Here is a 27,623-nt window from a genome sequence, read left to right as displayed (position 1 = left end):
TGGCCGACTTCCTGTTGGGTTGAGGTCATGAGGTCAAGAGGCTTTTTTGCATATGTGGGTATAATACATATGTGTACCGAATTTTGTGAGCATAGGACAAAGTTAGCAAAATTCCCTATGGGCATTTTTGGACTTTGTAGGGGGCGCTATTCCGCCATTCTGCGTCGACCATGTGCGACCACCCAAAAATATCGAATTTCGGATAAGGCCGGACGTCCGTGCAAAAGTATAAGCATTTTCGCATTTGGGAAAGGGGCGAAATTGGGGCACGAAATGTCGGAAGAATAATAATAATAATAATAAACATTACAATTTCAATAGGGCTTTCGCCAGGCGACTTGCAGTCGCCGCTCGGGCCCTAATAAACATTACAATTTCAATAGGGCTTTCGCCAGGCGACTTGCAGTCGCCGCTCGGGCCCTAATTACTTATTTGATGGACTGGCTTATGCTCATACTCATTATATGACTCCGATGCATCATGGTGTAGTGAGGCTTCTGTCAGAAGAACTGATATGTCTCACTGGATTTCCATTTGGTCTGTGAAAACTGGTGATTCAGTTTTGAGGGGCGGAAGCTTAAATGTGCTGCTGCTATTCCAGATGAGATTGTTTTACTAAACTCAATTATCGGTTTAAAATTAAGCATTGTGTCAGGCATCTGTGGACTCAATGTACTGTCTCTCTCACCAAGGGCTCTACTATATGACTATTAATAGGTTTATAAACTGTGTTGGCAAGTCAATGATACAACCATCCCAAAGCAGTAAAGCAGGGCTTACCACAGTATGTCCCAGGTGGACAGAGGCTGCCTGTTTCTCCATCTGTTGGTCTGGCCTCAGTGGCTCCACCTACACAATAATACCCAGCAGAGCAAGCACCCATCGGTAGAGCCAAACCTGATGAGCAGCAAAAGTAAACGTATTATTTGCGTATTATATATCAAATAATCCTTTATTTATGTTGACTAAAACTGATTTCCTTTCATGCAGAATAATGTATGTGCCCTTAAAAGGACTGGAATTAAATTGCCCCAAAGTTGTCTTTACACTTACACTTTGTGCTTACATTTGTTATATATTTAATCAATAAAAACTCCCAATAAAAACAGATAGTATGATGTGGATTTGTATGGCTTTACATGTATACTGACTACATCAAAGGGAAATTTTATAACCACCTCAAAAGATGCTTTCTTTCCCAAATCTTATGCCAAAAAATATTACATTTTATATGTTTACTTGTGTGTACCACAATGTCTATGATTATAAGTGTACAAATACCTGAAATGTTGCAGAAGGTTCCAGGTAGACAGTGCATGGGCTCTGAGCTACCAAGGGGGCAGTAAAAGCCAACCTGACAGCGCCCCCCTGTGGAGGTAGCTGGACAAAGACAGTTGGCATTTGTGTAATTGTCCAGGTCAAAGGGCTGTGAGTTCCAAGCTGCTGACACACAGAACCAACCTGAGAGGAACAAATTCAGTAAGAGGCAGAGAGGGGCACACATTATATGTTTTGACTGCTGTCTGTCTCTGTGAAATACAAACACTCTGTCTGCTGACATATGCAACAATACATAGCAAGGTGAGAGAAAGAGATGAGTCACTGAAGAAAAAAAACAAAATAAACCATGCAGCAATGTTTTTGTTTGTTTTTTAACATTTGTGTGCATTATGTGGTTGGCATGTGGAGTCAGGCTGTTAATGCATATGTAAATCATTATTTTAAAGCTGTCGTTGTTGTTGAAACTGGTGTTGAGCTGTGATGTCTTGTTATTAAAGTATACTTTTGGTTCAGTACTTTGCAAGTCCTTCAGACTACTTTGGAATGGCTTGCTGGCCCTTAAAGACATATAAGCTGACATAGAGTACAAAGTCCTGACACTGAGAAAATAGGCTGTATGGTTGCTGTGATTGTATCCTTGGTAGAGATAAACAAAAACACTATTACTGACCAGCCTTGCATTTTCCAGACACTTTGGTCAGCCTTTCCTTCTCACAGTAGTGCCCTGGAGGACAAGGCAGGCAGCTGTCCAGACTCTGAGTCATGGGCTCTGGGTTGTAGTACCCACGAGGACAGGGAAACTGGGTGGCATGCCTAGTACCTATGTACAAAATACAGTTCAACTTCAAATAATTGCCATATGAGATATTGGTGTTATTAATACTGAAAAACATCTACTGTGATGTACAGAAAAAACTCTAAATATATCCATTTAGAGTTATCTAGACTATAAATACAATTTAGAAGTATAATCCTATCTTCTTTAGAGGCGATGTTGAGTTTATACTGTGTTAGGTTGTTCAATGAACTCACAAAGAAACAAAAATATGACTGATAGTGCTTTGGGGCTGAGTTTACCATCAGGGCAGTAGAATCCAGGAGGACAGCGGAAGTTGGTGAAGTTTCCAGTCCTTTCTGGGCAGTAGTAGCCAGCAGGGCAGCGGGAACAGGCTGACTGGCCTGTGAGGTTGGTGTAAGTTCCAGCTGGGCAGGGCACTGGGCTAGCACTACCCACTTGGCAGTAATGAGCTGGTGGGCAAAGACCTCCTGCAGAGCCTGGAGAGAGAAAACCAATTAGATGTGGTAAATCATGGAGATTATTAATGCTAAGCCCTTAATGTGATGAATCCAGTGATGAATCTTGATATATTTAGTAATCAGTAATTCAACAAAACACCCTCACATGTTCAGATTTCCTGAATTTATCAGCATCTGTTTCTCTGATGCTAATTCAAAAGATTTATTGCCAAACAGACTATATTAGTTCTGCATTCTGGTATTTAATTTATGTATGAACTACCTTAATGTTAAATGATTGATTAATTAAGGATTAAATAATTGTGCTGATATTTGAAGATGGAACCACATTACCCTGCAGACAAGATTAATGAAGCAAATCACTTTGACATTATCCCAAGCACATATGACTTCTCATAATAACATAAATAGTCATCAATTTGCCATCATCATAATTTCTACCTGTGGTTGCTGTGTCTCCCCCTGGACAGTAAAATCCTGTCTGACACAGTCCAGATGGATGGCTCAGACCTGCAGTGCTACAGAACTGACCCGGTGGACACTGATTACAGCTGGATATGTCTGTCAGATGAAGACTGCAACCATACAGATATCAACACACAAACACAAAGAATTACATGGTCAAACAAAAGGGTTTAGCTGCTAAAAAATGTGTTTGTGTAATACTGAAATCCACTTAACCTGTTGGAGTATGTTCCTGCTGGACATGGCAATGGGCGGCTGGTGCCCTCAGGACAGTAGTTTCCCTTTGGACACGCTCCTCCCACTCCTGTGCTGAAGTTGCCATCTGGATTCTGAAAGTTTACACCTTGAGAAGTTCCACATTTTAGTTAGATTTAGATATCTAATCCAAGTTAGCAGCAAACAGGTCTTTTTGAATGGTAAATGGTAATGTATTCATCAAAGTCTTGCTAGTGTCATACTACATATAGTGTACCTGCTATGCAGTAATAACCAGCCTGACATGGCCCAGTGGGTTCAAACAGACCCCAGTCCTCACAGTAAAACCCTGTTAGAACAACACAACAAATTGAAAACATCACTGGAGTTAGAAAAACACAAAGGCTTGATCAGCATAAAATATTCCTCCTGCAGTTAATTAAATATCATAAAATATTCTCTTAACAAAGTGATGGATTGCTTTTCATTTAAATTAGTAACTTCCCACACCTATAGGCAGAAAATGAGAATGTATTACTTATATAAAACCAAATTCTACTTACTAAACATTTAATGGCAGGATTTCCAGTGAAGAAATTAAGACAACCATGTGACAATACTCTCACCTGCTGGACATATGAGGCACTGCTCCACTTGGCTGAGGCCAAACTTGGGGCTGTATGTGCCTGGAGGACAGGGCAGAATGCCCTCGACACCGCCACTGAGACAGTAGTGTCCAGCTGGACAGTGCTGGATATCTTCTCCTGATAGACAGTAGGTCCCTGAGGGGCAGTCATCACATGCTTCTGCCCCTTCATCCGAGAAATAATGGAATAATGAAAGGAATGCAGACGTTTAAATCCTGATACTTTATAACTTATGTCATTTCATCAGATGAATTTTCTATACCTGCAGTGTTCGAGTAAGTCCCGTCAGGGCAGAGTGCAGGAGAGGCTGAGCCCATGGGACAGAAGTGTCCAACTAGACAAATGTTCCCTGTCACACCATCTGAGGGCTTTGGGGACACTGCCCCTCCTGAACAGTAGTACCCTATAAATCAGTGTGTATATATACATTTTACCAACCTAAAACACTTGAGCAATGACCATGTACAAAAAAAAAGTGTGCTTTTTTTTCCTTATTGCACTGTTTGTGCTTTAAATCAATTGATATGCTATATGGACAAAAAAAAGGAAGGAAATACATCTTCACCTACAAAAACATAAGTTTAAATTACTTCATTGAAATTTTATGAATAATTATCTTTACTGACTGCTTAAAAACATGAAACAACATCAAATCTGCTTTCTTTCATTGTTGCAGATAATTTATTCCCACACCTGCACCACAGATTCCCGAGGGCTGGCTGAGCCCAGTACTGTTGCAGTAGAGTCCAGGAGGGCAGGGCCAGCAGGAGGAAAGGTTTTGATTTCCTATAGTATTACTCCAGGTTCCTATAGGGCAGGGATGCTGTTGAGGGAACTTGGTCCCCCGTGGACAAATATAGCCTGCAGGACACACACCGCCAGAGGCTGCAGCCACCTGTGGGAATGTTGAAGTAATCATCAGAATACCACAAAGCTGGACGATTTTCACTTTCAGTTAAAATTAAAACTGTAGGCAGTTTGAGCTGGTAGCTGTCATTCATTTCCCACGCACTATCAGCCGCTTATCCAAAAACACTTATGAAGAGCAAATTATATTAATTTAATTAATGGCAACTTGCACTAAACATGCCTCTAAATAAATATTCATATCAAATGGCAGGAAACATTTTAGCAGTTAAAGTGTGTGGGAAATTAATGGCTGCAATAACCTAGAAAGCAAAAGATATAAATTTCCACCTCATTAGTTGCTTCATATTTTCCAGGTTGGCACCCTGTTTCATATAATGTAACATGCTATCAAAAACAGACTTGCCTCACTTGAGCAAAACGACAAATTATAAGCATAAATCATCAACAACCACATAGGAGACAAAACATTCAACTATCATGATATATCATTTGGTAATTCATGTGGTAAATGTGTCAGGCATTGAAGACTATAACATATATTTAGAGATGGAACAAAAATAAACACTTTGGTCATTTTAACATCCACACATAGTTGTAAATTAAATTAATGTTAAATTCATTACAATACTTGAGATATTCATGACTAGGTTATGTCAGTATCTGTCAGTATCTGTCCATAACCTTGGCTACTGGACAGATGCCTAGGTCTATACTTTAGATAAAGAGATTGAACATATGCCATTGGAGTAAAAAAATGTAGTTGTACCCTCCAAAACACAGTGCAGAAAATCAGAATGAACTGTGACTGAATGTAATGTGTCTGTTTCAATTGCAAACTATTCAGATTTTCAAAATCTAGTTATCAAAGTTGTCCCTCTTTATGTCTTACTGGAGATGCAGTGGCGGCTCCAGAGGTGCAGTAGTGTCCAGCGTCACACAGACCCTGAGGGTCAGAAAGACCGGCTCTGCTGCAAAACCAACCTGCCTCACAAGGTCGACAGTGCTGCACAGCATCGTTTCCAGACTGGTCAGAGTATGTGCCCTGAATAATCACAAGGTTTCATATTACAATACATTACCCAAATGCAATTAAAAATGCAGAAATAAGGGATTCAACTAATGTGACTGACTTACAAGACAGAGAAGTAGATTGAAGCACAACAATAAACAGCTGAATAAACATTCACACAAAAACACAAATACTGACTGGAGGACAGGGGCGAGCAACAGAGGACCCTGGAGGACAATAGTTTCCTGTGGGACACAGTGGAGGCTGAGACAAGCCTGTCTGGTTACACAGCCTGCCTCCTTGACACTCCACACATGACTGTGCACCTCGGTGCTGTGTAGGATTTATAGACAAGGGAATAACCTTGAATAAGCACTTATCTCATTCACTAATTTTAACAGTATACTTTAAACAACTTGGTATTCTGTATTGATTTTTTCCTACCGGTTGGACAGTGCCAAGAGGACAGAGCTCTGCCCTGACTGCTCCTTTCCAGGAATAATAACCCTCCTCTGCTTCATTCTGAATTGGTGAAGCTGAGCCACCAGTACAATAGTACCCAGGAAAACAAGGACCTGAAGGTGAGGTGTTGTTGAAGCCTAAACAATAGAAACTGACAGGGAGAGAAACATATTGGATATTTTACATTCTCCTCTTATATAAATCAACTGATATCAAAATATTTACATTAAAGAGAAGAATAGTGAGTTGTGTGAGTGACACTACCCTGGGGGACAGCTGACACAATCCTGAGCCCTGCTGAGGCCAGTGCTGTCGCCGAATGTACCAGGGGGGCAAGGAAAGGGAGTTGAAGAAGCTAGAGGGCAGTAACTTCCTGCTGGACACAGACCTCCTGTCGACCCATCAACTGGAGTCTGGACATCGTCACAGTATATTCATGTAAAAACAAGCCAAATTGTACTCCATGGTTAGGTAATTTCATCCCTGAAACAGTTTTCCAAATAAGAGAATGTAACACAAATTAAGAGTGTTGTGAGTTTCATCAGGTATAAACTGGCTTAGTGTCTTGGTAAATGTGACATGTAAGAAATTATTTTTCTATTACAGTCATGGATGTAGAGATTTGCTCTAATCTTTTTGAATGATTACTTATTGACAAAGCTCTTTGAGAGGACATCACTATTGATGACTAAATGTCTTTATACAAGATATATTAATGTAGCATTTCCATACTGCAGACTTGGCTCCCTCTCTACAGTAGAAGCGCTCCTCGCAGCTTCCAGAGGGCTCTTTGAGTCCCACGCCAGTGCAATAATGGCCTCCACCACAAGGGGAGCACTCAGACCCATCACTGAGAGCAGAGCGTGAGGAATAGGTTCCCTCAGGACAAGGCTCGGGAGAGAAAGTGCCCTCTGGACAGTAAAAGCCCTACCAATTGAGCGACAGACAAGGGGAGATAAGGGGACAAAGAAAAACAGAATGTTATTATCTGAGATCTCACATAGATAGTGGCACATACAAAAAATTAAAATACACTTTCTCATCTATAGGCAACAAAATAGTTTTTCAAAATGTTGGACATTCCTACCTGAGGGCAGACTAAGGGTGTGTAAGTTCCTGGTCTGTCACAGTAATATCTGGATGGACATAAAACACACACCTCTCCACTGTGGCCAGCTGTGATGTTCCTGTATTGTCCCACCTGACAAGGGTAGGTATATGGGTATCCAGTCCCTAGGGGGCAATAGTGCCCATCTGGACACAGCCCTGTCTGAAACATTACATAAGTATCTTCACCTACAATCAAAAAAACACAATATTTGTAGTACTACATTTGTTCTGTATCTCAAATACTGCACATCTCATTCATTTAGGATCTTACAGGTCTGGTAATAGGCTGCTCCTGAGGCTGCTGAGAGTAACAGTACTCCCCCTCAGTACACTGGAGGCATTCACTGACTTTTCGCAGACCAAGAAATTCACTGTAGGTACCATTGGGGCAAGGAATGGGGTTGGGATCCTATAAGAGATTGCAATCAGCGCTACAGACGCTTGAAAAGCAAACCACATAACTAAAGAAAATCTCCCTCTGCTGTATATATTGTTCCGTAACTCACAATGCCTCCTCCAGGGCAGTAGAATCCACGAGGGCAGAGGGTGGCCGAGCGCTGAGGGTCTCTGGCCAAACCCTGAGAGCAGAGAAAGCCTGGTGGGCACACCATGACACTTAACATGGCTTCCTCACTAGTGGTCTCATTACTGCAGTAGTGGCCTTGCAGGCACGGAGAACACTCCACAGAGCCTTCGTCCTACACACAAGAAGACGTTCGAATTCAGAAGATACAGAGAGTTAAAGTTAAAGATATCAACCAGTATGGGGGAGGGACACGATGAAATATAAATTCAAAACACAAGTGAGAGGAGGATCTAACTTGGAAGATGATGGAAAAACACTGATACTTATTCAATATTGAGAGCAAAAGACAAACTATAATAAAAATTTGACTTCAGCTGCTTCTCTGGCTGACATTTACAGATGTACATACATGGTGAGTAATGTAAGACGATATCAATGTGGGCGGAAAATGCTAATCTAAAAATAGGACAATCAGAATGGCTTATGGAAGGACGAGACCAAAAACACCAGCTCTGGTTTCCACTGGTTCTGTCGGTCGACCAGTCACAGTGGGCTGTGTTATAGATGGGACCTTACAGAGTAGCTGCCAGCTCCACACACTCTGGGGTTGACAGTGGCTGAGTGGGGACAAAAATAGCCAGCAGGGCAAGCGGAGCAGTCCTCCAGCCTCTGACCTCCTTTCAGATGGCGAAAAGTGGAACTAGAGAAAGAACAGAGTGTAAATACTAAATCATACTTATTACACCAGCTTAATCCTTCATTTTACCACATATTGCAAGTTTCCTTATTACAATCATCTTCATTCTTCAACATAATTTTCAAATCTTCCTTCTGTTATTTATGCAATTACTGCTTACGGCTGGCAGGGTGAAGGTTTAGAGGTGCCCTCATGACAGAATGAGCCTTCAGGACAAACCCGGCATTCCTCTCTTTTCCTGTTGCCCATTTGGATGCTGTAGGTGCCCACAGGACAAGGAAACTGGGTGCCATATGCTGTCCCTGGTGATGCAACATCAACAAAGTTATACCCACACGAATGACTCATGATTATATCTATTTAAGAGAAAAATAAATGTTATACCAATAGCTTTACTAAATAATATTTAACAGTTTGCATTGTTGTTCAGCATTGAACAAATGTATTAATGTAATATAAATACTACCTATGTGTCACACTCATGTGTACCTTCAGGACAGTAGTGTCCAGAGCTGCATCGGCCTGATGGAGAACCTGACCCAGCCAAACAGTACCAGCCCTGTGGACATGGCCAGCACTCGTTTTCAGCTTGTAATCCACTTTGACCACTCCAAGTCCCCACATGACACTTATACTGGGTAGGGAACATAGTTCCAGGTGGACAATAATGCCCTGCAAAGCAGAAGAGTGGTGGTCTCTGAGCACCACCAGTTCCTGTTCAAACAAAAAAAAAGTGCTTGAATATGGGGATCAATCAAGTATCACTATATACTGATATAATGTGCCTATATTTTTTGTAGGAGGGCTTGGACTATTGGGTTTTAGAACATGTTTACAACCAAGGAAGTTTTAAGAAAGAATGCTATTATTAATGCAGATGTAGTAATATACAAGATAGAGGTGTTTATAATTCCTGTAATTTGTATTCAAATAATTAAATTAATGTGTATAATTTGACTATAAAGCAGCTTTTAAGTTATTTAGGAAGAAGACAAATTGAAGCTACATCACCATGGTAACCAAAGTTCCCTTCAATATTTTGACTCATATCACAAAATATATTCCATGGTATATCATCCAACTCCACTATGCATCATAGCTATATTCATTTATTCAGATTTTATGAAATGTCAAATGGTGTTTTTGAAAGCCTGCTGAATAAACATGTATATACACCTCGAAGGCAGGCATATCTTGCTGGACACTGCTGACACTGTGAGCGGTCAGTGAGATCAGTGCGGTTGCTCAGTGTCCCTGGTGGGCAAGCATTGGTTGGGGCATTGGGTTTAGAGGAACCAGGTGGACACACAAACCTATCAGAATTCAAGATCACAAATCAAAATTATAGCGATTACACAGAGAAAAAAAACCTACAAAATCGGAGCGTCTATGACTTCATTTAAATCAGATTTAATGGAGGTTTAAAGTATCACGGACAGTAAGTGTAGTCTGAGAAGTTTACCTACCCTTGCATACAGTCAACATCAGGGGCTCTCAGAGCTACCTGTGTGCACGCTTTTCCTGCATAGCACTCTCTGCAATCAGCCAACTCATCCTGACCCTCTAAAGGGTTGAAGGAGCCTGGTGGACAGGGTACAGGGTCACTTGTCCCCTCAGGACAGTAGAAACCAGCCGGGCACTTAAGACAGTCCTTCACACCTGGAAGAAATAGTTTACAGAACAAATATACTGTTGTCACTCTAAGACTGATGCAGGTTTATTCAGTACACAGTAATCGAACATCATTTACAATATTTGATATGGCTCATTTTAACTCTAATTGTAAAAAAAATAAAAAGGAAAAGTTATGTATGCTGTATGTTAAAAGCATTTGAAGGAATCAACTGGACTGTTATGTCATCTACCACTATTATAAAATGCAGCACATAGTTAGATTTCCCCTTCACAGTCATCCATCCCTTTTTTCTACACTGTTCTCCAGCTCCAGCTTACCGCCACAGTTTTTGTTGAATTAAATTCACTCTCTCTTTGACATTTTAGTACCCATCTATCACAATTCTTCATCCGTATATTCGGATTAATCTTGTAAACTAAACAACACATATTTTATATTTTCAGAGCTTCGCTATGATTGACTGCTATAGCACCATATTAGTTTTAGATGAGCTCATCCATTGGTTTGTGAACCCACATTTTGAGGTCTTGAGTTTGGCATTTTGACCATCGACATCATCCAGAAGAGACTGAAATTACCATAATTATATTTGGACAGAGGGTGGAGCTGAACCTAATGCTAGCTGCTGGCTTGGTTAGCACGGTGCAATTACAGTCTATGTATTAAAGCTAAAGAAAAACTGGCTTAAGACCTTTTTTTTTTTAAATGTAAAAACTGAACATATGACTCCTTAGAGGATCTTTTAGTACAACCAACAAGATTTATTAAGGGATCAAAATAGTTAACTTCCTTGAACTGAAAACACACTGAAATAGCGACAAGGTAACGCCATGTTTACGTAAAGGTAACCTAACCAACGTTATCGCCATGGTAGTGATTTGTCAATCACAACATAGCCACACCCTAAGCATTACCATGCTTTATCATCAAATTTAACATCATGCTGCATTGAAGGAGAACATAGCGATTGAGAACATAAACTGTTTACTGAGGTAATAAATCAAGTGAGAAGTAGGCTCATAGACTTCCTTGGTGGAGTCGCCCCCTGATGGCCATTAGAGAGAATACATACTTAATACTTGATACTTAAGGCACTTCTGCATTATTTTCACTTTTCAGACCCCGAACTGCCCACTTGTTCCAAAATGATAATTTAACTGGAAATAAATGGCAAATGAATGGCAGAGGTTCCTGTCCAGAAAGAAATCAATAACTGACAAAACTTTAACTAATAAGTGGTAAGTACAAAACAGTCATAATATAGGATACAAACTCCTTACTTATTGCTCCCTGATGAGGGGTGAAGGTGCCTCGAGGACATATCACTTCGTCCAAGGTGCCAGCAGGGCAGTATCTCCCTCGAGCACAGGGTAGGCCAAGACCTGAAGAGCCTGTCACACACACACACACACACACACACACACACACACACACACACACACACACACACACACACACACACACACACACACACACACACACACACACACACACACACATACAATATATTTACTTTTGTGTTTGGCTTCATTTCATGTTCTTTATCATTATTGCTGTAATTTCTTTAGTATTTTAGTATTTCATGTTGTCCCATTGAAGGTGTTAGTGCTAAGACTTACCTGCAGGACAGAAGCGTCCTTCAGTACATCTCTTGCAGGCTGCCCTACTTGTCTGACCCAGTTGTTCCCCTGCTGTACCAGCAGGGCAAGGTGACCCATGCAGGGTGGCGGTGCCCTCTTCACAGTAATAGCCCTGTGGGCACAGGAACTGGGAGGTGGGCCTCTGAGAGCTGCCTTCCAGACAGTAAAACCCTAGAGAAAAGTATTTATAGATGCGGTCATACGAATTAGTATTAACAGGATATAATATATGTTAAGGACATGTAAAACAATTAGCTTAATTAAATTGGCCTATTAAACTTATCTAAGTCTATTGGTATACATACTTATGGTATGATATGATTTTGATATGTTTTGACTTGAAGCTCCAAGAATAACTATAGAATGAAAAGGTTTATTCTACCTGCGGGGCAGATTGTACAGTCTCTCAGCCTCTGCAGGCCTTCTTTGGGGCCATAAGTTCCTGCTGGACAGGGTACAGCTAAACCTCCCACACAGTAATGACCTGGGTGAGGAAAAAACATGTTCAAAAATGCATACTGGGCTTCTTCCAGGAGGAACAGAAACTGTAACATACATGGCAATACTTTGTTATAAACACTAACCTATTGAACATACAACACAGGCTATTGCTTCCCTTGAGTCTTTGTATGTCCCTGGTCGACAGGTGATAGGCTGGCTGGACCTGTAGACTGGTTCCCCCAAACGGGGGGGCACAGCTCCCCCACACAGTAAGGAATTGTCATTACATTTATGGCAGAATGTCTGGCCTGATGTGGAAGACCAACCAGGAGGACAGGGGAGTGGCTGTGACATCTCCCTTTCTGGACAGTAACATCCTGTGGCAGGCAAAGGACTCAGTTTTACTTGTTGGGGGACCTTTTAATCACAACCGTTTTATTTCAAATGTACACATACATGAAATGTGTTCAGTCTTTTATACCTGCAGGACACTGAAGACACTGAATAGTGCACACAGTAGAATAGAAGCCCGGGGGACAGTCATTACACTCATTGCGATCTAAGTTGGGCTCTTTGCCAGGCCCACACTATGAGGCATAACATACAAGACAAGGGGAAAAGCATACAATTTGTTTTTCTTCTTCTTACTGTTGCATTGTTTGAGGTTAGATTTGAGAAATTCTGCCCTTATGTTACCTTATGAGGGAAACCAGAGGTGCAGATAGAGTCTACAGGGCAGGTCATACACTGGATTACCCCTTCTGGAGAATGCTGTCCTGGGGGGCATAAGGAGAGTGTCGCATTGCCTGGATCACAGGAAAAACCTGCAGGACACAGCCTACAGTCCACTCTGTCCTCTGAACTGATCAGACCTGGGAAACAAGGCTTCATCATACAGAAATGAACAATAACTACCTGTTACACAGCATTGAGCACAGTATTTGAGGTTAACAGCAAATAACTAATATTGTGTTGATCACATTACAAATATCTTGCCATATATAATGCTCAGTGGCTCTCAAACTGTTTCCTCACGTGGAAAACACGTGAGGAGTGGAGAGAAAGTCATAGAGATATTTTTCACAGCAGGCAATTTAACCTTTCAAACACAGGTGGAACTGACAAGATCATTAAGTGCTGCATTACATTGCAATAACTGCTGTCATTACAGTTATTAGTTCCACCTGTTCTCTTCCTGCTATGATAATCCAAGAAGTCCGCTGTGTACAGTTAGTGTGCGTATTGCTAGAATGTTAAAGGAAATATGATTTTTTTCCTCTTTCAAAAGAGGCTATGACAGAAAAAGTTTAGAAACCACTGTGATGTGTGATGATGCATTTTGTCACAGTGCTCTATTACCTTGCAGTCACTGATACTGCTTTTCCCTGTATAGGGGTTGAATGTTCCTGTTGGGCATCTATGAGGCGCAGATACATTGCCAGGGCAACTATGAAACAGGTGAATGAAATAGGAACATATTCATTTATTATTTATTAATATATACTGTATATGTACTATATATATATATATAAACATATTTCTTTTCGAATTTCAATGTCAGAATGTTTTAAAATACTTAAATATGATTCCTCTGGAGCGAAAATTGTGTCTTTATTTATACTAAAATAAGTTTTCACCATATTTCTTTGTAAAACTATACAGGTAAATAATTTCAATTATTCATCGATGACTTACAAATGACCAGTGGGGCACTCTAAACAAAGCTGGTGGGAGAAGTATGTTCCTTCTGGACACAGATCAATGTTGTTCTCTTCAATGATAGGGAGGTCCACACTTGCTTCGAAAGATTCTTAGACAGATACATTAATTTAAGGAAGTCTGACATGAATCAATATGTTTGACTGTCTTAAATTAGCTTAATGGGTTAAAAAAAACATATATGTATAACTTTTAATAGTTATTGTTCTTACCTGAGGCAAATCCAGAATGTATCCGCAGCAAAAAATTAAATGCAGCTGAAAAACAGAAAAGATGCATGACTTTCCAATCTCTAATCAAGTCTATATAATTTTGGTTATTTTATACGTTCATTTAGAACTGTTTGGTCTGAGCCTTCATGGCTGATTGTGTAAAGGCATGAAAGTGAGAGGCCCTCAGTCAGTGAAAGTGTAACAAGAGCAATGAAATGTGATTCCCAGGCGATTGCTCTAGCCGATAATGGTGTGCAATGATGTTCTGTAACTGTACCCTCCACTTACATAATGTATGAGCATGTGCTAAAGCTAACCTAGATATTGTCTCTGTTAGTGGATTGTTTCAATTATTTATGTTACCAGTGTAATTCATTTAGAGGTTATAAAGAGGGAAAAATATGAAAAAGATTGGGAAAACCAAATATATTCCAAGAATAATTCAAATTAATTCAGAGGATGACATCAAATGTTTAATCACAATAACACCTTTTTTTCTCCTTCAAATTATTTAAAAATGAATGTCAGACACATCCTGCTGTTTGAGCAATGAGTGAGCAACAATGGTGCTTTGCAATATTAATGCTTGAGTACAATTATATTTTGTATGCTTTTGTCCTTCACATTCTCAACTGAACTTTGCTTTGCAGGAAGTTGGTTGCAATGAATGGAAAGTTATGAATTATTTTTTGACAGCTCTACATTCTGTTATATGCCACTTCCTGTACCCCTACAAAGGGTTGGAACATATGTGTGGGTATTTCAGTGCTTTTCTGCACAGGTGCAAGCGTTTGCAAACTCCTGCAGGAACTTATTTGACTGCATGTTTTAAGGTAGCTGCTCTCAAGAAAATTGTGTGCAACAATGATGATCTCAGTTCACTTCACATTGCTCTTTCTTTGGATGATCCAGGGTAAGGCAAACAGTATATATTCTTTTCAAATGGACCTAACTTTAAATCATACTTTGTATTTGATAATATTATGGTCTTTCTGTAAAGTAAACAAAAAAATCCTCTCCTTGCAGATTTTGTGAGCTGTGTAAGTATGAAGACGCACTTTGATTTGGTGACTGTAGCGTTAGGGGACCCTCTTACATTAAACTGCAGCTACAATTGCTCCACTGGATTTGTTCGTGGCTGTTGGAGCAAAGCATCAGACAACTCTGGCTGTCTCGGGGAAATCAGCAAAAGCAGCTATTGCACAGTATCTCTTCATCTATTGAATGTGTCCACTGAAGACCTCAAATATAACTACTCGTGCTACACAGAAGCTACAGATCATCCTCAGCTTCAACAAAAAGTCAAGCGTGTTGTGTCATTGCATGTTGAAGGTAAAGAAACTTTATTACATGAAAATCAGTGTGACATATGTCTTGATTTTGATAACTCTTAAGAAAACAAATCTATAGTAATACAAAGCTATAAGTAAATAAATGTTACAAAGCCAGAAACAGATTTCATTTGAATGAAAATGCTTTTTTCCAGCTCTAACAACTGCCCGAAACTGGACAGTTACCCCAGAGACTGAAACTACAAATTGTGAGTGTCAATATAAAATATTTCTTAACTACACATTATTATCTGTATATTACACATTATTTTTTATATACTTTGATCTACATTTCTCAGCATGTGTTCCTGCTAAGCCAAAAGATTCAAGTGGAGGTAAGATCACGCTTTGAATAAGTGCAGAATATGAAATGAATTAACGTACATTATGTATGACTACATTTTATATAATCATGTACATCTATTTATGGAACTGAGAAATATGATTTGCCCTTTCAGTTCAGTGCACTCTATGTTAATGCTGTCTTTTCCGTGTTAACAGGAGAATTTACTGGAATTAAGGTTTTGGCAACAGTTACTGTTTCTGTGGCCGTGGTGCTTGCAGCATTGGCTGTGTACCTATGTCTGAACCGGAGCAAACAGAGCTGGAATGGTAAAGGTGATTATTAGAATATTACTTTAAACACTAGTCTGCAATAAAAACTCTGATGATGAAAATATGAAAATACACAGTATTTTTTCTTTAAGTCATTATGTGTCATCTCACACCTTCCAGGGGAGACTGTTGTTTCCAGATCACGGTGAGTATAATTGAAGAATTAATGTTTAACAAATCATCGTCAATGATCTTTGACAATCTGTTTTTGAAAAAAAAGATCTTGGTTTATTTCTTTATTCATTACCGTTTTAGCTCACCACTACATTCTCACAAGATCTTCTCACCAGTGAAGGGTAAACAGTTATCATAACATATTAAATATCATGTGCAAGAATTAGTCCTCCAAATGCAGTTCTGCCATTTATACTCTTCATTCTTTATAGGTTCATTGTCAACACAAAGTGAAAGAGTGACTTTGAGGATTCCTACACCAGGTAAGATCATTTTCTGGATTAGCAGTACCTCCACGCTCTTTAAGTGACAAAGCATCACATACAAATTCTGACAATTACTGTAAATAATTCCTTTGACCCAGACAATGAGAGTGACACTGAGGTTCCATATGCTGACATAATGATCACTGTCCGAGGTGTCAGTACGCCAGAGCTCACTCAGGTTGGGTACTTGACTCCTGGAGACCAAAACGAGGTAAGGGATGAGACTGCAATGAAAACCCCTTCTTTATTCCTGGCACATGTTTTAGTCAAGACCTCCTTTAAATATAATGACTGTACCAAGTCTGGCCCATAATCTGTAAATCTTTACACTAATAGCAGGAATAACAGACACAATGTCCCATTTACAGCTCTTTATTGTACTAAAGTGGCTTCTCAAACCTATGCCCAAGTTATAAACTACATACAGGCTTTTCAAACACATCCCTACATCACTGCAACAGGGCAACAGGCTCTTGTTACCCGAGCACAACTTGCATGTTACTATAATGTTCTTGCTCTTATTTCCTCCCATAAAATCTAAATAATGTGAATGTTTCCACGACATAAATGCTGTCCCATCTTCCTCGCATAGCTGCTGTACACGTGCAGTGATATAACCGGAGTACGTGCCTGCCTGTAACGTGCTTAAGTAATTATCCTACTTGTTCCTTACTTATTTTTAGGTCTTTACACAACCTATGGGTATATACTCCAGATATCTGTTTGTTTGATATCCATCAGTGAGGGTAGACTAAATATTAGTAACGCCTAGTAAATGTGAAACACAAAACAATTCAAGGGCAGTGTTGAAGAAACGCCTTTCTGTGAGTGTTTTCACAAAAACGTGTGAAAGATTTATTGCAGAGATGATGTACTTGACTAGGGTTAGGGTTAGGGTTAGAAAGACTGAGGATAATGTTGAAGAGCACTTAGGGTTTTTTATTTCTAACTCAGCTACTCCATGGTTTTGTCTTTGCTTCCCCTGTAGTGGTGTGGAGATGAATTAAGGTCTCACCTACAGGCCTCACGCTCAGCTGACAGACTGCACGTCCCTCAGCCCAGAGAGGTGAGCCGCAAGATGAGCACCAACTCTGAGTATGCCGTCATCACATATGCCTGACTGCTGCTGCTGCTGCTGCTGGAAAAAAGCTAGAAATAAAGGAGTAGGGTGGATTAGGATAATGTGGGACATTGACTAATGTGGGACAACTTTTTCTATTCAGTTATTCTAAAGCTAACTAGTACATGCAAGCTGTGTAAATTATATTGTTTATCATTACACATGCAAACATACAGGCTACTAGTTTTTTTTTAACTATCTGATGCAGAAAGCAAAACAACATTTAGGCCGACAAAATTAAATGACTAAATACATACGAACATTTCAAAAAGTTTTGGCAAATAAGGCTGCTTTGTATAAATCAATGTATTTCTGAACTAGTGTCCCAGGTTACAATATCTACTAATTTTTAAATGATTTGACACAAGGAACATTAATATATGTGCCATTTTCCTTATGAGTACAACATCTAAAAAAAATGTCTTCTGATTTAACAAGGAAACATCTCAGGGATTTCATAATGATATTAGGTGTTGATATAATGTATTGGATTCATATGTAAAAATGATGAACAAGTCAGAATTGCAAAAAAGTGTCCCACATTACCCTAATCCACCTAATCCACCCTAAATCAGCTAGTGTTGTAAATATGCTATTAAACGCTGTCTGTGTCTCTCTAAAAGTACTGCGAAATTTGTATTTTTGATTTTTTTGTTGCTTTGTGTACCTTTTCTGTGTTTAATAAAAAGAGTATGTATAATCGTGTTATGTGTAAATGAGTGTGAGTTTTTCTGACATTTGAGCCTAGTCACTGCCCGTAGTTAGATCCGTTGCCTAGAAACAGATAGCAACAACAACACATCAGCCTGCTGGTCGCCAAAAAACGTCTAGGTAGGTACAAGTTATTAGTTACACACATGTTTAAATCGTAATATAGGCGCAGTTGATAAAATGCCGACTAGCTACTGTCATTTTCAAAAAATGAATTAACCTTAGTGTATGTTTCGATCTCCTCCTGGTCGACAGCTGTCACAGCAGTATCCTAAAAAGAAAACAAACAAACAAACATGTCAGTGCCTTTCTCCAACAATAACCTGAGGGTCCCGAGAGGGTTTGGTACCATCCTGGAAAGGCTGACAAGAGAAATTTTACGAGACCAGCCTGATGACATTCCTACATATGCTGCACAGTACTTCAATGTCCTTCTTACACAAAGAGAAGGTAATTCATATATGTATAAATTATATGTGATAAAAATGTAATGACGTGCAATTAACTGCAGTCAGTGTTACTTGAGAGATAAATCAATTTTTTCTTCTTCTTTTTTTTTTTTTTTTGGCTTGCAGATAGTGGCATGGACCCAGCTGAGTGGGCTGCCAAACTGGAAGATAGATTTTATAACAACCATGCATTCAAGGTTAGTTGGGCGCCAGATCAACCTATATAGTCTGTATTGTAATTCATTTAACCTTACACTCCCACCATACCTATAGGATTAAATATCCTCTCTGTTTTCTATCCTTTTTTTTTAGTTATTTACCATTACACTGTTGTTTTTGTTATTTTTTCCAACAGGGTAGTCCTGAAAAAGAGCCGGCAGAGCTGACCATTTCCAAGTGAGTGTCACCTTATGTGCTATCAACAGGCGAGGACAGGGACAGGATGGACATGAGGGAGAGGATAGAGGAAAGTGAAGAAGAAGAGTTATTAGTTAAGAAGAGATTAAAATAAAATATTGTTTTAGGTTGGGGTTTTTTCATGTTTATTTAAATGTTTCAGCAGATATAATTTGGTATGAGATATTATGTAGCTATGGCTATGTTTGCCTTGAATAGTGATATTACGCCATAAAAATTGGGAAAAGATACAGAATCTTAATCACATCATTTTACCATAGCATATCAAATGAAAACCTGTAGTGAATTTAGACATACATGCTTTGTCCTAACCACATGGAAAATGTACTTTCTAAATGCTAGAAAAATAATCATTATACATTTGTTAAAATACAGTGTTCAGAATATTTTAGCAGATACCAATTTAGTTTACAATATTAATAGAACAGTCCAATGTAATGCTTCAGTTTTTCAGACAAGTCACTGAGAATAAACTCTGAAGCAAAAATATGCTATGGAATAGTAAAGTAGTAAAGAAAGTCAGATCACTTTTGAAAGCTTTGTCAGGTTTACAGTGTCAAGGATAAGAACGAAAGACAGGACTAAAAGACAAGAGACCACCAGCTGCAGTAAGACACCCACAGGTTCTCAAAGAGCCCCCAAAAGGCATTACGATCTTGTATTGTTTTGAAGAAGCACCACATCTTTTCACATACATTTTCTCGATGTCATATTGAACATTTCTCACTTCATGTCTTTCATTATGACTGGTACTTTTTTAGAGAAAAATTATACGACTCCCAAACTGAAGATGAAGCCAGTCATTCAGCAGAGGCCTCAATTCTCTCCACTAAACAAATTGATGTATCTGAAGAGCTTGATTTAATGGGAAGTACACAAGAAGAAGAAGTGGAAAAGGATCTTTCAAAAGCAGATTTGATCAGCAGAGTCCCAGTTACAGATGTACAGTCAGATGAATGGAATGGGACAGATGAGGACAAAGATCCAACATTAACTACACTTGATCGAGTTGACGGCGCAGCTAATGAAAAAGATAACACTGTTCCAGACCGAGATATACCTCTGTCTGAGTTAGAGCCTGCTGATTTGTCGTCATTTGGTGGGATTTCAAATGTAGATGTGTGTGCACAGGAGCTGGGACCTGCAGAAGAAGAGAGAGGTGTAATACTTCATGAAAAAAGGATCTTAGTTGATAACAATGAAATTGAAGACTCAGAGGGAGAGGAGAGCACTAAAATTGAAGAAGCAGAGAAAGTCTTTCCATATTCTGGGCTCGCTAACGTGAATGTGTGTGCTACAGAGCTTGGAGAAATGGAGATAACAATGGAACAAGCCATGGTTGATGATGAAGAAACTGTCGTACAGTCATCACTATCTCAATCTGAAACACTTGAGGATAATCAACATGAAGCTGAACATCAGTCTGATAAAACAAAGGAGAAGGGAGGAACAGAGACTGAGGTTTTCTCTGGGGAAATACATGAAACATTAGATTATATGGAGGGCAGTTTGGACGGCGGTGCTATACCAAAGGAAGACTCTTTGGTAGAGATTAGCTTTGAAGATGTTCCAGAGGCTCAGCAGAATATTGAGGTCAAGGAAAAACAGCCAGTAGAAGAGGTCTTACATGCTGAGATATCAGAGATGTGGAAACATGAAGAGTTCAGTGAGGATGCTGCAGTGGTGAGAGACCAAAATATATCTGGTGCACAAAACTTCGATGAACCTGAAATAGAGGATGCACTAAAGGTAGTTAACACCGGAAAGGAAGAAATAGAAAGTCAGCAAGATGCATTTAATATGAAGGAAAAGGTGGGAGCAAATGACTCTGATTTAAATGACAGCAATGATGATGATGATTATGATGATGATGATGATGATGATGATGATGATGATGATGATAGTGATGATGAAAAGGAAGACAGTGTTAAAAACATATCCTCACATCAGCCCACCACTGAGGCAGACGAAGAGAGCCCAGAGAATGAAACCAATTATGAAATCGAGGATAACGAGAGGATAAGTGGAGGAGAATTTGACCAGAATGAGGATTCAAAAAAACAGACAGAGTCAAATGACCCTGACGTCAAAGAAGATAAAACGGCAGACGCAGCTGGAGAAGACACAGAAGGTCACAGTGAGATGAAGGATAAAGAAATTAATGACGGCAATGCAGAAAATAAGTCATCACAAGTCACCCAGCCAAATATATCAAAAGCTGGAATAGAGGCAGAGAGTGAAACTTTACAGGCAAGTGCACAACAACATCTTCCAGAGGAGAATGAAGAGAGAACGCTTGTAAAGTCACAGCAAGAGGATACTGAGGAAGGAAAGGAGGTCATGTCAGAGGAGGCAACGTCAGAAGCAGAGGAACTTGTGGAAGAAGGAAAAAATGAATCTGAAGCACAAGAGAGGAGTGACGCAATGTGCATCAGCCCCACTCTCAGTGCAGATCAAGAGGCTGCTGACCACCAAGGAGAGCAGAGGCCACATATGTCTGAAACAGCAGAGCCTGAAGGCCAAAGAAGTGACAAGGTACTATTTGATAAATCTTCTTTAAAAAAAAAGTTCATATTAAAGAACCTATTTTACATCATATCTAGCTACACCTCTTTATGTGTTGTAAAATTACAGGTAAACATTTTGAGATAAGGAAGTACCCCAGATAGTTAATCATTTATGGCCATAACTTTTATGATTATAATTTAATAGAGGCTCACCACATCTCTACAGCCTCCACATTCATCAGCATTAATAAATGTTAAATGTTCACAGTGTCTTAGACAGAAGTGTCTTTCGCTAGGATACAGTATGCTGTGCTCCCATTTCTGTCTCAGGTAGCCCATATAAATAAACTCTTCAAGGACGAGTCTGATCAACAGTGGCCTTCACTTTTTTTCCCCCAGGTATCTCTAGGGGTAGGTTATTGAAGATATCTCCAAAATAGTTCATTTTCTGGATGACGTTATTCTAATAAACTTTGAATGACAGTCATGATAAAAAATTGTCTCAACCAAAAATGTACAGAAATTATGGTCCTGGAGTCAATTCCAGCATATTCTGTCTTAGTGTTTGAGATGCTGTTTGAGGCCTTTTCTCTGCTGCATGGTCATAAAACTGTAATACGGTGCTTTTGTTAGCACCAGATCCACTCTCCTCGTGGGAGCCGCCACAGCCTCCGCAGATTGAAACTTGATTCAGTAATCTATCATCATAAAAGACAGACTGAATAATATGTCTTATGAATTAGGCCTTTAACATTTTACCGCAGTTAGACCTGTCTAATTTGTCTGGACCAACAAGGCTCCAAACGTGGAGGGAGTGTAGGAAGGGGCACTAAGAATGTTACCATGGTAACCTCTCACCATCCTGCTCTCTCTCAGTGTCGTCATGGACTTAATAGGAGATGGTGATGCTGATAGTTGCTAGGCACCATCTGTATCAGTAATCTACCTTTAATAGCAGTTTCTAAAAGACTGATAAAACAAAGAAAAACAGCACTTTCTGTATTTCTTAAATAAAGTAACATTTGTATGTAATCTTTTGCAGAATTTGTTTCAGCTGAAACAGAACTACAACAAACCTGTACACTATATAGGCCATCTAATTTAGCAGTAACCTAGCTGTTCCAGTCTTTTTTTTATTTAATTTTTTATGCCTACACCTCACTGCTTTCAGTTGCCAACAAATACATTTCTATACTCTAATCATCTACAGAGAACATGTAGATGATTCGTCTAATATGAGCAGTCTAACTACATAATGATCGATCACAGTAAATTTAATTACACAGTGGATATCATTCGTACAAATGAACAAAGTGAACTGATTGATAAACAAGTCATCTCAGTGAAATTAGGCGTGATGATAAGTTAACATATTGTCTGAACGGTTAGTAAACCAGCAGGAGAGTGTTAATGTCAGAGATATAATTCAGATAAATGGATGTTTTCTGTTTCTCTCCCTCTCCGTCTTGTCTCTGAGGCTGGCAGAGGAGTGTGGGCGGCCATACCAGCTGGGATCAGAGGGATGGAGAGGGTTGTTAGCTCGCTCTGCCTCTAATAAATTTATAACACCTCGTAGTGTAAAACAGTCCAAGATGCTTGCACTGTTTTATTTTTCACCCTATTAGTAGAATTTGAAAGTCAGCAATTGTTGTTTTATTACCATCTGGATTTGAAATAGTTTTTCTATATTGGTTGTCTGTTTTCATTTATGTTCAGTTTTTTATTGTAACACTGCAAGCGTATGATTTTTTTTAATGCTCAGTGCATGTGGTAGTCACTTTTTGTGTTTGTATTTAATACCCAGACTAAATACTTCCATTATTCTCACCTGTGTCAGTATTGTCAAACTTTAAATCATTACATAACCCTATGTCAGTTACTTTTCCTCAGACTGTGCTCAGTGTTTGTTGAAAAATAAGGTCATTTAAAGGTCTGTAAAAGTAAAAATGTGAACACAGTAGGTCAGCAACCTTAATGAGACTGAAAAGATGGAACACACACTGTCATGTTTGTAGGAGGTCTCTCGTTCCCTCCCTCCCTCTTTCTCTCTTCCTCTCTCTGACTGTATGTCTCTCTCTCTCTCACTCTGTGCGTGAGCGGGTGTTACTGAACATACAGTGATTGTTAGTAAGACCCAGTGAGGCATCTGTATTATACCAGAGACTCATTTAAAGAGAGCTTCCTTGGTCCAACTAGAAAACGAGGCACACAAGGCATACTAGGTCAGCTCACCTGAAGACTGAAGTCATCTCTGAGAGTAAGACATGGACTGTCACAATGTAAGTAGAAGCTTCAGATTAACTTTTTTAATAGATCCATTTTTTTCAGTTTGGGGAGTAGACACACATACAATTGGGTAATACACTTAGTTACTAATGATATTTACAAGTGTTTGGTTTCCTTCAAACTACATCCTGCCGTGTGTGTTATTGTTTGTATACCTTTTCTAGAGTAGAATTTACTATGCTAACTATTTGTATATTTATAACTCACAAATGATTCATTTCTCACAGAAAAAAACTCACAGAAACTTCTTGTTTAATAGTGAATGAGTTTCATGCTGTTTTCATGATAAGTGGATAATATTACACAAGATTTGCTTTAGAATATTTGTATGGACTCTGAGGCAATAGCCACAATAGAAAATCCCTGAGGTGTATAGACATCAAAATCCAGTCCTGAATCTGTGAGCAGTCAGACAGAGAGGCTAATGAATGCTGCCTGAACAGGTGGGTGGTCACACTCCTACACTGGAGGGGTTTCACTGGAGACATGATGCACAGCTTCACCAAGGTAGTGGGATGACAGTGGGCTCGTTCTGTGGGCTGCCTTTGTGTGAAATGTCAATCTGTTTCTATAAGCAATGCACGGGGTGTAGCTGATGTGTGTACACCACAGAATTTGAATTGGGGTTTACATAACTTGTCTACACCCTTGGCACCTTTCTGCTGACCCTTTATGACCAGCCAGAAATTCTCTTCCGCCCAACCCCATGTTTCCTTTGGGACAGTGAATGCCGTACTTCCAGTGACTGGATAAGCTGCTGGTATTGACTGCAGCAGCCTTTTCGCTGGGTCAACTTTTTCAGCCCAATCTGCAGAGCAAGTTTTCCTTGACAGACATTTTAAACCTCACCGTTTATTAATGATACCGTTAGTTTTAAAGACTTTCCTTGACTAAAAATATATTTTCACTTTTCACTGCGTCTTAACAGTAAATTAAAGTTTCTTTGTGTAATAAATAATGATCTTACAATCATTGGCGATTGATCAGTTTGGGAATCCATGTGTCTTATAGAGAGAGCCTTTTCCATGTTCTATCCTAAATGACACAACAAACAATAGTAATTCATTACAAAATAGGCTGACTCAGACATGTTTTTGTCAGTAGGAGTGTTATACAGTATATGACAAGAGGAGAAAGGGAGAGAAAAATGGGAGGCAAAGTGGGTTATTGACCTCCTGAGTGCACCATTGAAGTCATGAAATAAGGGAGAGCCACTCAGCAACAAGCGCACAACCCTCACTGTCAAAAAAGAAAGCGCTGTAGCATACAGTTAATGTTACAAAATATATAATAGCAGTGATAAGATGATATTTTCTTACAAATGTTCCAGGAAGAAAACGTCCTCATTTGACCATCCCTCTTGTACTATCCTATCCTATCCTATGTTGTAATGAACCACTATTTTTTGGTTCTGTCACCAGGAGGAGTGCAGCCGGCCCCAGGAGGAGGAGGACATCATGGACATTCCCCTGGATGACCCAGAGGCCAACAGGGCTGCTGCCAAGATCCAGGCTGGCTTCCGTGGTCACATGACCCGTAAGAAGATGAAGCCGGAGGACAAAGCAGAAGGGGAGGAGGTGAGCAGCACTGGGGATGTGCTCAACGGCAGCCAGGGGGACACAGGTCAGTGGTGTAGAACCAGGGGATAAGAGTAGGTCCCATAATGCCGTTAAAGAGGACATTATGGCTAGTGACGATAAGGATGGTAACAGAGTCTCTTATCATGAGCTGAAACCACAGTAGGTAATATGAGGTAAGTGAGATAAGGGACATGAGCTGCATCATTGACCGTAAACAGAGTCTCATGAGACATGGAGTTTAAAGCAAGTAAACATTCAAAATAATGTAAGGCATAGATCAAATGAAAGTATGTTCTGCATGTTGTTGGTTGAGCATTAGTTCTCGTTTTAAGATGTTAGAAAAGTGACCTTTTCTCAGAGCACAGCACTGACAGCACAAATCAATTTACCATTTTACATAGTAGAAAAAGAAACCAATTAAAAGCTATACATTATTAAATGCACTTATCAGAGCCCCTTATGAGTTACCCTATGTGTGATTAATGTAATACATAACTGAGTGACTCATGTAATTACTCCATAGAGTCTCCAGCAACAGATGATTGAATCGTTCAATTATGTCTTTTGTTAAAAGGGTTATAAATGAATCTGCTTGTAGATGTGCTGTTAAATCACTAGAAGATAAGAGTAATTAGAGTTGATTTTACTCGGAAACAAAATTACATTCTCACAATTTTTTTTTTTACTGGTCAAAAATAATTTTCTGTGTTCTCCCGAGAGCATAAACTATTCCAACAGAACGTTGAGTTCTGATTTTATGCTTATACAATCGTCTCCGCAAAGTGAAAATGCTTAAAGACAATAAGGTCATTACAGTAAAGCTATAAATAAACTCATAGGACTCATTAACCATACATTTACATCAGTTATCCACTCAAATCAGATTTCTTTTCCTCTATCCCTCAAAATTTCACCTTTTCCTGTAAGACAAGCCACATTTTCTCTGAGTATGCGGCTGACACAAGGGATCTACGTCAATGATTCTTCCTAACCCAGTTGCTGTCTGCCTAGCATCCTCATGTAGGAGATGTATTTATAGCTCCAGGTGCATTAAGTATATACTTCATCGGGCCAAGCAGAATTAATGGAACTGTCGGACTGGAACCCAGCATTCTGAGCACCTCCCATTTGAAGAGACCCCGTTTCATAACATAAGTGGGTTTTGGAGCTCATTGGTTATGTCTGCTGCCACCTCTTACAGATAATCAAGTTCTCAGCATCACACAATGATGTAAAACTACATTCTAAAAAATTTATATTTGCATAATGGCAAGTTTTGCCTCCTTTGAAAATGAATTCTCCATAAGTAGCAACTCAATACCAATACCGTCAATTTTTTTTAGTTTTTTTTTTAACAATGCATCCACCCACAAGTAACCTTAAAAACTCCCTTGACGTGCTTAACTCCACCTTGCCAATTTCTGTTTTTAGAGACAGGAGGATCGGGGGCAGTAGAGGGAGACGACACATCTGTGCCAGAGCAGTGACGCCCCTGTCCTGACCTGGATGAAGAGAAAAGAGGTTGAAACCAGGTAGCAAGAAAGATGGCTGGCATAAGCTGGCTGGGCTGGCTAAAAGGCACACCTTTTTACCCCCTGGGAGTCATTTTCCTTTCAACACAAATTAGCAGTAGAAAATGAGCAGACAGTTTTGAGGGTGTGTTATGTGAATTTTGTAAACTTTAACACTTCTGCATGTCCAGCAGTCTCATCAGTACGGATGTCTTTGACCCAGAATTTGCAACTCACTGCATGTACTTGTGAAACTTCTGGTAGTGTGCTAGTTTTTAGATGATGATCTGTGAATGTGAAAATGAATGTCCTCTAAATGCTAAACAGGGCCTATTTTGGATGGATCAGTTCATACCATCTGTGTATAAATCGTGTGTGCTGATGCATTACACTTTGGGTAATTAGTGGCTTAAATGTTATTTTGCATTGTTTTTTGATGTGCTTGTATCATGACTATCATTTACCTATATTACTTGCTTACAAAATGAT

At 39.5% G+C, this 27,623-nt stretch overlaps 1 protein-coding gene and 2 long non-coding RNA genes across 4 annotated transcripts; all 3 read left to right on the top strand.

Moving 5' to 3' along the window:
• Window positions 1-16,049: 16,049 nt before the first annotated feature.
• On the top strand, window positions 16,050-16,426 carry LOC133981126 (uncharacterized). The gene is made up of 3 exons (XR_009925198.1): window positions 16,050-16,116; window positions 16,234-16,258; window positions 16,369-16,426. It is a non-coding gene; the product is annotated as an uncharacterized LOC133981126 (long non-coding RNA).
• Window positions 16,427-16,536: 110 nt separating this feature from the next.
• On the top strand, window positions 16,537-17,738 carry LOC133981125 (uncharacterized). The gene is made up of 3 exons (XR_009925197.1): window positions 16,537-16,550; window positions 16,652-16,764; window positions 17,542-17,738. It is a non-coding gene; the product is annotated as an uncharacterized LOC133981125 (long non-coding RNA).
• A 6,230-nt stretch (window positions 17,739-23,968) lies between these two features.
• spa17 (sperm autoantigenic protein 17) lies at window positions 23,969-27,110 on the top strand. Of its 2 annotated transcripts, none has more exons than XM_062419527.1 (3): window positions 23,969-24,036; window positions 25,465-25,666; window positions 27,055-27,110. In XM_062419527.1, exons 1-3 carry the CDS (start codon window positions 24,022-24,024, stop codon window positions 27,108-27,110), a joined length of 273 nt encoding a protein of 90 aa, XP_062275511.1. In that variant the 5' UTR covers window positions 23,969-24,021. The 2 variants fall into 2 exon arrangements, with proteins under 2 accessions (XP_062275511.1, XP_062275512.1); XM_062419528.1 differs by having other exon boundaries at window positions 25,465-25,620; window positions 27,055-27,089.
• Window positions 27,111-27,623: the final 513 nt, after the last annotated feature.

Source organism: Scomber scombrus, chromosome 5 (assembly GCF_963691925.1).
Source record: "Scomber scombrus chromosome 5, fScoSco1.1, whole genome shotgun sequence".
Taxonomy (NCBI): domain Eukaryota; kingdom Metazoa; phylum Chordata; class Actinopteri; order Scombriformes; family Scombridae; genus Scomber; species Scomber scombrus.
The sequence above is the reverse complement of the archived record's forward strand: the minus strand, read 5'-3'. Positions and strand labels throughout refer to the sequence as shown.